The sequence below is a fragment of the Chiloscyllium punctatum genome, chromosome 49, assembly GCF_047496795.1.
Source record: "Chiloscyllium punctatum isolate Juve2018m chromosome 49, sChiPun1.3, whole genome shotgun sequence".
In the NCBI taxonomy this organism is placed as follows: domain Eukaryota; kingdom Metazoa; phylum Chordata; class Chondrichthyes; order Orectolobiformes; family Hemiscylliidae; genus Chiloscyllium; species Chiloscyllium punctatum.
The window spans coordinates 23570602-23583045 of NC_092787.1; the positions used below are offsets into that span (position 1 = coordinate 23570602).

Genomic DNA, 12444 nt, shown 5'->3' on the forward strand with positions numbered 1-12444 from the left:
CAGTGGTAGAAGCACTATCACTGCACCAGCCAGATCAGTGATGTCCAATGCTTTGCATTAGTCACCATATGTGTTCAATTGCATTTCTGACTACTACATAATAAGTGCATAATAAACTCTGGCATGTGGTCTCAGTAGTCATTTGCATGTTTTGTGCAAGTGAACTTTCACTTGTTTTTGTACTTGTCAATAGAATGATGAGCGGCACAGCAGCTCAGTGGTTAGCATCTCTGCCTCACAGCGCCAAGGACCCGGGTTCGATTCCAGCCTCAGGCGGCTATGCAAACTCCACACAGACATTCTTCCCGTATCTGCTTGGGTTTCCTCCACCTGCTCCGGTTTCCACCCACAATCCAAAGATATGCAGGTTTGGTGAATTGGCCATGCTAAATTGACCATAACGTAGGTTATTAGTCAGGGGTAAAGATAGGGTAGGGGAATGGGTCTGGGTGGGTTATTCTTTGGAGGGTAAGTGTGGACTTGTTGGGCCAAAGGGTCTGTTTCCACACTGTTGGGATTCTAATTCTAATTCTAATTCTAATTCTAAAATGATGAAAAGCAGAATGTGTTTTACCAAAAAAGCTTTTAGGCCTCTATTTGACATGTTGCCCAGATGAAAGTGAAGCTCTCCCTCAGTATGACACTGAAGTGTCACCTTGGATTGTGTGCCCACGTTCCTGGAATGGGACTTGAATTTACAATTTTCTGATACAGAAGTAAGAGCACTGTTACTGAACTAAGATTATAGAGCATAGAACATTAAATGCAGTATGTGCCCTTCAGCCCTCAGTGTTGTGCTGACCTGTGAAACCAATCTGAAGCGCATCTAACCTACACTGTTCCATTCTTGTCCATATGCCTATCCAAGGACCATTTAAATGCCCTTACTGTTGGCAAGTGTACTACTGTTGCAGGCAGGCCATTGTCCCTACTACTCTGAGTGAAGAAACTACATCTGTTCTATATCTATCTCCCCTCAATTTAAAGCTATGTCCCTTCGTGCTAGCTATCGCCATCCAAGGAAAAAGGCTCTCACTGTCCATCCAACCTGTCTAATCCTCTGATTGTCTGATGTCTCAATTAAGTTGCCTCTCAACCTTCTCTCTAACAAAAACAGCCTTAAGTCCCTTAACCTTTCCTCGTAAGGCCTTCCCTCCATACCAGGCAATATCCTAGTAAATCTCCTTTCCAAAACTTCCAATTCTTTCCTATAATGCAGTGACCAAAACTGTACGTGGCCGCATTAGAGTTTGATACAGCTGCCAGCATGGTCTCATGTTTTCTAACTCAATCCCTCTACCAGTAAAAGCTAACACACCTTATGTCTTCCTAACAACCCTATCAATCCGGGTGGCGACTTTCAAGGAACTATGTACCTGGATACCAAGATCTCTCTGCTCATCTGCACTGGCAAGAACCTTACCATTAGCCCAGTACTCTGCATTCCTGTTACTCCTTCCAAAGTGAATTTGGGCAGCACGGTGGTACAGTGGTTAGTACTGCTGCCTCACAGTGCCAGAGACCCGGGTTCAAATCCCGCCTCGGGCAACTGTCTGTGTGGAGTTTGCGCATTCTCCCCGTGTCTGCGTGGGTTTCCTCCAGGTGCCCTGGTTTCCTCCCACAGTCTAAAGATGTGCAGGTTAGGTGAATTGGCCATGTAAATTGCCCGTAATGTTAGGTGAAGGAGTAAATGTAGGGGAATGGGTCTGGGTGAGTTGATCTTCAGAGGGTCGGTGTGGACTTGTTGGGCCGAATGGCCTGTTTCCACACTGTGTAATCTAATGAATCACCTCACACTTTTCTGCATTAACCTCCATTTGCCACCTCTCAGCCTAGCTCTGAAGCTTATCGGTGTCTCTCTATGACCTACAACATTCTTTGTCATTCACCACAACTCCACCGACCTTCGTGTCATCCGCAAATTTACTAATGCATCCTTATATGCCCTCATCCAGGTCATTTGTATAAATGACAAACAACAGTGGGCCCAAAACAGATCTTTGCAGTACCCCACTAGTACCTGAACTCCACGATGAATATTTCCCATCAGCCACCACCTTCTGTCTTCTTTCAGCGAGCCAATTTCTGATCCAAACTGCTAAGTCACCCTCAATCCCATGCCTCTGTATTTTGTGCAATAGCCTACCGTGGGGAACCTTTTCAAACGCCTTACTGAAATCTATATACAGCACATCAACAGCTTAACCTTCATCCACCTGTTTGGTCATCTTCTCAAAGGACTCAATAAGGTTAGTGAGGCACGACCTATCCTTCACAAAACCGTGTTGACTATCCCGAATCAACTTATTCCTCTCTAGTTCATTATAAATCCTATCTCTTATAACCTTTTCGAACACTTTACCCACAACCAGAGTAAGTGGATAATTTACAGGGTTTTCTCTATTCTCTTTCTTGAATAAGGAGACAAGATTTGCTATCCTCCAGTCTTCTGGCACTATTCCTGTAGACAATGATGACATAAAGATCAAAGCCAAACCTCCCTGCTTCCCCGAGAATTGTAGGATAAATCCCATCTGGCCCAGGGGACCTATCTGTTTTTACACTTTTCAGTATTGCTAACACCTCCTCCTTATGCACTTCAATCCCATCTAGTCTCATAGCCTGTATCTTAGTGTTCTCCTCTACCACATTGACTTTTTTTAGTCTGAATACTGATGAAAAGTATTAATATCATGCTTCCCCTATCTCTTCTGACTCCATGCACAACTTTCCACTGCTGTGCTTGACTGGCCCTACTCATACTCTCATTATTCTTTCATTCCTGATATAGCTGTAGTTTTCCTTGATCCTATCCACCAATGACTTCTCATGTCCACTCCTAGCTCTTCTTAGCTCTCTCTTTAGATCTTTTTGGGCTAGCTTGGAACTCACAAGCGCCCTAACTGAGCCATCACAACTCATCCTAACATTAGCCGCCTTCTTCCTCTTGACAAGAGATTCAACTTTCTTAGTAAACCACAGTTCCCGTCCTTGACAACTTCTTCCCTGCCTGGTCCTTGAATAAGCTCCACATTTCAACTGTGCCCGTTCCCTGCAGTTTCCTTACCCATCCTCTGCATCCTAAATCTTGCCTCATAGCATTGTAATTGCCTTTCCCCCAGCTTTAACTCTTGCCCTGTGGTATATACCTATCTCTTGCCATCACTAAAGTAAACATAACAGAATTGTGGTCACTATCACCAAAGTGCTCAATCTAACACCTGGCAGGGTTCATTACACAGTACGAAATCTAATGTGACCTCGCCCCATGTTAGCCTCTCTACGTACTGTGTCAGGAAACCCTCCTGCGCACATTGGACAAAAACTGACCCATGTAAAGTTAACACTTTACAATGATATGTCGACAGCCAATGTGTGTTGCAACTGGAACGATTGTTGAAATGATACATGTGTGATTCACAATGTCTGAAAAAAAGGAGTGCAACCATCTGACCATATTTTTCAATTTCCTTTATAATGCTCATAGATGCATTTGGAGGGAAGTTAAATAAACTCAAAAGGATGAAACAAAATGGAAAGTTTGGGCTGATGGGATCAGGTGAAGAGAGATTGGAGAAGGCTGGTATAATTAAAGTCAAGTCAAGTGCTCAAATTGGAATAAACTTTTCAGTTTTTAGACACAATGGAGGCTCTTGGGTTGTGCAATCAAAACATTGACAACAAGCTTCTGAATAAACTGGACGAATTTCTGGGCTGTGGCAACTATTGTATGGGGTGATAAATAAACTGAGTCTATAGTCAAGAGAATTTTCGGGAATGAGGCGGTCCAATTGAAACATCATAAAATTATTAAGCTGACTGTGGTCACAATAAATTAAGAATGTGTTTCATTGACCTACTGGGCGAGCAGACATCTTTTATATTTGGGTCCTCACTTTACATTTGCCGGCAAAAAGAATTGTAAACATAAATGTTTGTCAGTAGAAATGGATCTCTATTATTCATAGTTCTGGTACAAAATAAGTTAGCAATCTTGGCCAAAGAGGAAGAAAGGGTGACTGGTGCAGGATGCAATAGTCCATGGTTCCTGTATGGAGCAGTGTGGCAGAAACGTTACCTTCTATGCACACCATGTTCCTTAGCATGGATTTCCCTCCATTCTGAGCACCAGTAATTGCCAGAGACCAAAAAGAGGGACTTTATGTTCTTATGACTCATTAAAGTTGAAATAAACTAGGAGCAGAAATAGGTAATTTGAGCTTTTGAACCTACCCGGGTGAAACACCCTCTCAGCATCTACCCTGTCAAATCTATTTAATAATATTGTGATGTTTCAATTGGATCACCTCGTTCTTGAAAGTTCTGTGGAATATAGACTCATTTTAGTTATTATTTCATTGTACGATAGTGGCCACATCTCAGAAATTAATCCAGTTTTGTCAAAGCCCTGTTAGTGTTTTGATTGCATAACTTGAGAGTCTCCATTGTATCTAAAAACTGAAAAGTTTATTTCAATTTCAAGCATTTGACTTGATTTTAATTATATCAACTGTCTCTAGTCTTTCTTCACCTAATCCTATCAGCCCAAACTTTCCATTTAATTTTCTCCTTTTTGAATTTATCTAGCTTCCCTCCAAATGCATCTATGAGCATTTAAAAGAAAATCGTAAAGTATGGACAGAATGTTTACTAAGCTTTAAAATGACTTCACATTTGCACACTCATCCCAATCCTTTCTTAGTTTTGCCTGAAGAATCTGCATGTACTATGCCACTCAAATCATGAACAGTTAACGAACTAATTCAGACCAAAAGCATTTTAATTATCAATGGGCAACAATTTCATATTTGCCATGTTTTTTGAAAGTATTACCTTATGTTCATTCATGTTGAAATCCATCTGCCAGCATTTATTCCATCAATATAATCGCCTTTGAATGTAATTAATCCCCTATATTGGGCAATGAGCCATGTTGTTTCATATTCACTTTTGTTTTGAGCATGCTGTTCTGGTTTGTTTTGGCCCTTAATTCTAGGTCAAGAAACATTTGATTGGTTATTCATTGGCTTCCTTCAGTCAATTAGAAATGGAACCTTTTTAATGATGTCCAAAAGTACTTCGTGGTCAATTAAAACTGGTTTGGTTCCTCTTTAAATGAATTGCACTCAACTCCGACCAGAATGTTATGAATAATTTTGTCCAAGTGTCCCACAGTACCAAAGCGGTCAAATCAATACGTACACAAAACAGTTCCAAAGTGAAGCAGTCCCTGTTTATTCAGAGCAAAATTACAATAAATTTTAATACTAAATATACTATTCCTAATCCTATTTAGCCCTTTAAGGTTACAATACTTCCCGAGTCTCTTGTAAATTTATGCTCTCTGCTGCACTGTCTCTGAGTCTGTGAAGCTGCTTCCTTTCTGTCTCTGGATTGTCAGCTGGTCTCTGCCAGTAAACATGCTGGTCTCTTCAGAAGGCCTCAGACAATTCCACAGATTCCCGAGAGCATTTCCAAGAGAGAGGTCTGCAGGTGAATCCATGTTTTTATAGGTTTTAGATGGTTTTCTGGAACTTTGTTTAGTTCTGGCCAGTCAGGGAGATAGACTCTTGTTTCAAACTATTAAGTGTACCAATTAGATAGGGTGCTGCTGTTAGTTTCTTTGTGTAGCAGGACTCAGTGCCTTTCTGCCTGGGCCCTCCTTTGTTGAGTGAAGAAGTTGTTAGGGTGTCTGTCCAGAATAACTGTTGCCTTTTACATTATACTAATGTCATTAAAACCTGGCTGCTGTGTTTGTACTGTGTCTAGTGTGTGGGTTTTGTGATTTAAGAGTCACTTCGCCAGTGTATCCAGCATCCTTTGCTTTTGGCCAAGTTAGCAATCTGCCTGTGTTTAAGCAACCAGGAGGCTGTTACAAACTTATGAAAAGTCATCATTGCTGGATTATTTTAAGTAAGTGCCTTCAAATTCCATTTGCATCGATGACATTGTCCCAGCACTGTCCTGGTCTTTTATGAAACGTAAGTGATGTTAATAATTGTGAGCCCAAATAAACTTTATTTTGCTGATCCATGTCTTTGGCTGAGAATGTTCTGCATTCACCTGAAAGTAATTTATAATTTGGTGGAGACGAAATATAAGATACATGTGAGTGAAAAATCAAGAAACTCATAAATCCCAAATAATTAGATTTAATATTTGGCAGCATGAGAAAAAGATGCATCACATTAAAGCCTTTTGTTTTGTACTCATCAGAGCAATTTGCAAGAATACCAATGTAAAGGGAAAACAATATGTATACTATATGATTGGTTAGCAAGTGGACTTTGGGAGAGACACTGCTGTCGCGAATGCACCGTTTGATAATAGTTAACTGCCCATATTTGGCAGTTAAAATATAACTGTTTATATTTTCAGTCAGGCAAGTTGAGTTTGATTGGTAAAGGGATTGATTTGAGAAAGGAGCCAGAAAATGGCTGTCACACTTTTTGAGTTGAAACAGGTGCAGAGTATGTTCTATCTGTTTGCAAACAACAAGGCCCCATGTAGTAACGTATGCAGCTTCCAGTTCGTGCTGGCAACATTATCGATAATTTTTTTCTGGCAGCAGCGCTCTGGAAACTGTGTGTTTCAGTTGTGCGAACAGAAGAACGTTGCACTTAAGTGTTGCAAACCTGACTAACTATCCAAGATCAGTTTTTGGTGTAATTCTTTGCCTGTTCCGGAGAGCATTTGTTAAATTATCCTACTGTAGAATCCCATCTCATGCTGCATGATGATCCACTAAACTTTGCAACATATGGTCTGCAACATGAGATGTGATTTGGCAATGGACAATATCTGCTAAATAATCCTTATTGTGTGAAGAATTATGTTGGCAATTGGCAATTTAAGGCTCACAGTGCTGATAATGTTGCGTGCACTGTGCACTGCATACTAATATACATAACAACCTCGGTTATCTGAATTTCAGATTATCTGAACAAGATAAATGCTTCCTTTGTTTATGAACAGATCAGTTATCCAAACAATTGGATATCTGAACAAAGAGGCATTTGGATGGGTATATGAATAGGAAGGGTTTGGAGGGATATGGGCCAGGTGGGACTAGATTGGGTTGGAATATCTGGTCAGCATGGAAGGGTTGGACCGAAGGGTCTGTTTCCATGCTGTACATCTCTATGACTCTAAAATACTCCTTGCCTGTCTCATTTGGATAATCAAGGTTTATATGAATGTATTAGTTGAGAATGGTGTTTGATGGAGTTATAAATTTAGGTCACTTATTGAAGATGAGGTGACGTACATAACAATGTACCTAGATATCAAGCAGGCAAAGGCACACTTAAGACGATAGGGCCATCGAGATCTGTTTAAAGAAATACTTGGTGATCCTGTGAACCCAAGTAGAATATCTTATTTTGCACATTGATAGTGTTCCTAGGTCTGACCCTGGAGACCTGGGTTCAATTCCCACCTGGAACAAAAATAAACATTGCTGCAAAATCTCAGCAGGTCTGCTGGCATCTGAGGAGAGAAAGTAGAGTTAATGTAGAAGGTTTACAGATGGTGCTAGAACTGCTAGTTTTTACAGCAAGTTTTGTTTTGGATCTTGACTTCCAGCATCTACTGGTCTATGAATTTCAAGTCCCACCTGGTCTATGGCTGTGTTTTCATATCTCAGAACAGGTTGATTCAGGGAAAGAAAATAAAACCATCATAAATCCAAAATAAGGATTTCTGCTCATGTTTTCGAAAGGCAGCTGAGAGATTCTCAATTTCTGGCTTTTCAAATTTGGAAGACTTCCTGTACCTTGTGATCTGTTACAAAAAGAGCCAGAGGTGAAATAGGCAAGAAACTTCTTTTCTAATGGCAGCAGTTTGATTCAAAATAAATGTCTGAAAGGGCAGTTGAAACAGATTTGTGTTAAACTTACAGAAATGAATTGATTCCTTACTTAAGAGGGATAAAATTTCGGGGCTATGGGGAAAGACCTGGGTCGGAGGACTAGTTTTGATAACTCCATCTAATAGCCAGCACAGGCACACTGATCTGAATGGACGTCTTTTGTGCTCTTTGGTTCCACAAGGACTGTTGGGAAACAGCAAAACGTTAGCTTTCCTCTGGAAGAAAGCTATTTTATTTTAGTTCCATTGAAGTGGGTCAAAAGTTTTTAGTGGGCAGTGCTCTCCAGAAAACATTGCTGATATTATTTCCTTTTGGATGGGGAAGCTGTTGAAGTTGACACCACACAGAACATAGAACCACATGTTACTTTGAACTTATCTCTTGACTGGATGAGATTGTCGAATCTGTGCAGTAGTAAATTGTTTATTTGCCAGAATAAGTTGCATGATTCTCTCAATCTGGCACTTGTACATTAAGCACAGTGTTTACATAGCCTCCTGATAAGAGAATAAATGTTCTTGAATAATTTGCTGCGCTTTCTCTTCAACTTATAAAATCTGGAGACTGTATTGTTGCCTGTGTGTGGGATTGGTTTCAGCCAAAGCATTTGCTGGCATTAATTATTCACCCCTTACTGCATTTTCCTGGAGAATTAACCCTGCTTTTATTAGAAGGCAATGCCATATGTTCTGTTGTTGTAGTTCTGAGTTACTTTTGTCTTTGTAAATAAACTTTGCTTTCTCTGATGTATGTGAATTGTGCCACTCATGCCTACTTATTGGCTGACACGGCCTTATCAACAGATATTTTGTTTTTAACCTGAACCAAGTTCCTAACTAATTGGTCTTGATTTCTTTGCAGCACATGCAAATGGAATGGCGATGAATGGAGCAGTCTCGTTTGAAGCTGAGATAACAAGCTGGGAAAGAGGATGTTCACCTCGTAACCGGTAAGTAATGCTGCCTTGTTCTGTGTTGGTGGGCGTGCATATTGGAATCACAGACTGTGATAGAAGACTAGTGATTGCGATACGAAGCAATTATTTCTTTTCCTTCACTTGCTCTATATTGAACCTGATGCTGTCAGAAATGGAATTCCAGGAAGATTTATGTCCCCACTTCTCTTCCCCAAAGACATTGACTCACTGGAATTTGTTTTTGTGGTTTCTACCTTCATGCTCCTTGTCTGTCTGACTTATACTGCCTTGTGAAAACCTAGCCAGCAAGTTTTGACAAGTTATTTTACCAAGAAGTTGGAATAGCTTAAACACTTTCATATGTCTGAATGTCAGCACAGGTGTTTGAGAAGAAATTACTGACCGAAATCCCAATGCAAAAGTTCTGGTTTATTTCTCTCAATCCTGGATTGTAGATGCTCCCAGTCATGTATAATTTAGAACTCTGAAACCTCCTTTGAAGACATTAAGTGCATCTGACTATTGAAGAGGCATGTGAAACTGGGGCTGTTCTCTTACAGCAGGAATGGTTAAGATATTTATTATTGTTTCATGTGCCAGGATACAATGGAAAGTATTGTTTTGTATGCTAACCAGGTAAATCATACCTTACAACAGGGTAATCGAACAGAATACAGAATATCACATTAGAGTTAGGGTTAACAGAGAGACACACTATATTTTCAGCTTGGGAGGTTAGTAAACAGTTCACAGATTCAAGGTATTTGGATAAAGAAGCAGAGAGGAAATCAGGAATGTTCTCGAGTAGCAAGTTGTCATAATCCAGAATGCACTCCCTAAAAGGTTGCTAGCAGTTTCAATAGGTGAATTGGATCAGTATTGGGAAAGGAGGTATTTAGAGGTATGGGGGAGAAAGGAAGGATTAATTGGGTAGCTCTCCCAATGAGCCAAAACAGGAATGATTGGCCAAATGACTTCATTCAGTGCTGTATGATTTTACAACATGATTGGGGTACTACATGTTCCTTTTGAAAGAAAATTCCACTTTGTGACCTCTGGTTCAGGAGGTAGTGTTCTGGCATCAAAGATACTGATCAGTTACTTGTCTATTTTATCACCATAACCTTGTATGTCTATAACACAGTGTCTCCTTGAAGTCATTTGGAGTTCCAGGGCTTTGGGTTTGAAATTCTGGCCAACCAGGAAACTGGGAGAAATTTCTGTGTAACTCTGTCATTGTATTTTGTTAAAATTCAAATGAAATCTTTTTTTTAACATCAAATCAGCTTATTTTAATTTATTAGCAATTTATTAAAGTTGTAATTGACTTATTTTAATTATTCTTAACTGTGCATTGGCAAAGCATTGTTAAATTTCTCGAGTCAGCAAAGCTGGGAGAAGCTATTCAGAACTTTGACACATTTTCTCATAAATTTTGTTTTATGAGTCCTGTCAACTAATCAATAATTCCATATTGCCCAAATTATTATGTTCCTGGGTCAAAAACTGTGGCGTTGGAAAAGCACAACAGGTCAGGCAGCATCTGAGGAGTACCCGTAAGGTCGACGCTCCTGTTCCTCAGATGTTACCTGGCTTGCTGTGCTTTTCTAGAGCTACACTCTCAACTCTGATCTCCAGCATCTGCAGTACTCACTTTCTCATTTTGTTCCTGGGAGCCGTTAATTCCTAGAAATCTTATAAACCACTGCATAGGCCCAAAACCTTTTAGGATATCAAACAAAAATGGATTATTGTATGTTCATCCAGATGCAACTAAAGAAATGCAACATTTTCTTTGTTCTTTAACTGAGAGTCTTGAAGGTGTCAACCAACTGAGATCCATAGTTAGCCCATTGAGAGTCCAAGCTCTCCCTTTTACTTACTGAATTACAGATGCTTGGTGAATGTCTTCTCCCACTACCTTGCTTATGATATGCTCCTCGCAATTTCCACTGCTCTTTCCAGAAGCCATGCCAAATGCTTGAAAGATTTATCCATTGATCTTGGTTATCAATGTGAACAAATTAATTTCTGATTAACACACTTCCCAAAACTGCAATATTTCTTCACAGTATTTGTGAATGACTTAATGATGCCATTCCACCAATGACTGGTTTTATGGACTTGGGACAAATTTGTTTATCTTGATAAATAATCACTTCTGTACATTCAGCATTTTTATCTGTGATCCTATGTCATGAAACATTGAGCAGTTCTGAAAATGTGCTGACCTTGCAACAGAAGTGTTAACATGCCAGAATGTTACTTCAATTCTAGAGAAATTCTAATGTAAATAAATGTGTGTTTCTTTTGTTTGGGAACAGACCCAGTTGGGATGTCAGTATAATTAATGGTTTAGGATACATATTTTGCTTGTGTGGCATTGTACACAGCTCAATAGAATTTTAAAAATCAGGTCTTCGTATTATGTTACTCAGCAAACATTGGTTACCTTTGTGTGACCTCATTGGTACACTATTTGGATCTCAATGCTTACTTTATTGTAGGTTGGTTTAAAATGGCTTCGCCTCCTGAGATTTTTTTTTTCTGATGATCTGCTGCACTTCATATGTCCTCTCTTTTTCCTGTTCACTTTCCTTCCTTGTCTAGATTAGTTTTGCATTAACCAAATTATATTCGACTCCTCAGTCCTGTAACTGTATGTGTACATAATCCCAAATGAACGCATCAATTGAAAATAAAAGCCAAGTACTGTGCATACTGGAAATCTGAAATTTAAAAAAAATAAGAGAGCAATTCAGTAGGTCTGGCAGCATCTGTAGAGAAAGAAACAGTTAACATTTTGAGTCCAATACAACTCTTCTTCCGCACAAAAGCAAAACGTATCGGACTGATTAGCTTTGTTTCTGTCTCCAAAGATGCTGCTAAATTTCTCTAGTACTTTTCGTTCTTATTTATAATCAGTTGTGACCTTGGCTATGATAGTCTTCCTCCTGTTGCTATTTAATCTGTTTTATGTTCGTAGGCTTTTGTAGCATGTAGTGCTTTGCATATTTTCAGTTATGATTCAGCAATGTGAAGAGGGTGGATTATTTTGTGATAATGTTTCTGTGCATCACGTTGCTAACACCAGATAATGCTGACTTTGCAACTGTTTTCATTGCTCCAACTATAAACAAGACAGGCTTGACTTGAGTATTATGCAGTGTTCCATGAATGCCTCTCTGTTTGTCTGCACAACGACTTGTGGAAAGTGAATTTCTGTGACCCTTGATATACAGTTTAAAATTGTGGTACCCAAGTTGTAATGGCACTGTTCTCAATAAGAAAGGAAGTGAGTGATTTATCATAGGATGGCAACTCAAATCATCCTTAAATTCAAGTTCAGTTTTGCTGGATACTGATATGTCACTGAATATTTCAGGACAGCTTTTGGGAAAGGGTAAAATTCAATTCTACAGAAGTGTTTTTTTTTCCAGAAAAATTCAGATATAGTTCATTATTCTTGATCTTTGTTTAGTGCTGACACGATATGGTTATAGTAACATCCTATTCTGAGATGAACAATAAATGTTACTGCATAGAAGTATTCAAGTAGATTTGGGTCAGATCTGTGAAACAGTGATCCAATTCAGTCCCACCTTCCACCTTTTTTCCCTGGAACTCTGCATTTAGGTGTTGTTCTAGTGTACAACAT

At 39.5% G+C, this 12444-nt stretch overlaps 1 protein-coding gene across 4 annotated transcripts in view; it reads left to right on the forward strand.

Annotated features, from left to right (window-relative positions):
- gpsm1b (G protein signaling modulator 1b) overlaps window positions 1–12444 on the forward strand; it is a 251508-nt gene that overhangs the window by 12873 nt on the left and 226191 nt on the right. For all 4 annotated transcript variants that reach the window (XM_072565870.1, XM_072565869.1, XM_072565867.1 and 1 more), the window contains exon 2: window positions 8732–8819. In XM_072565870.1, the coding sequence (XP_072421971.1) occupies window positions 8746–8819 (74 nt within the window). In that variant the 5' untranslated portion in view covers window positions 8732–8745. The remainder of the gene's footprint in view (window positions 1–8731; window positions 8820–12444) is intronic.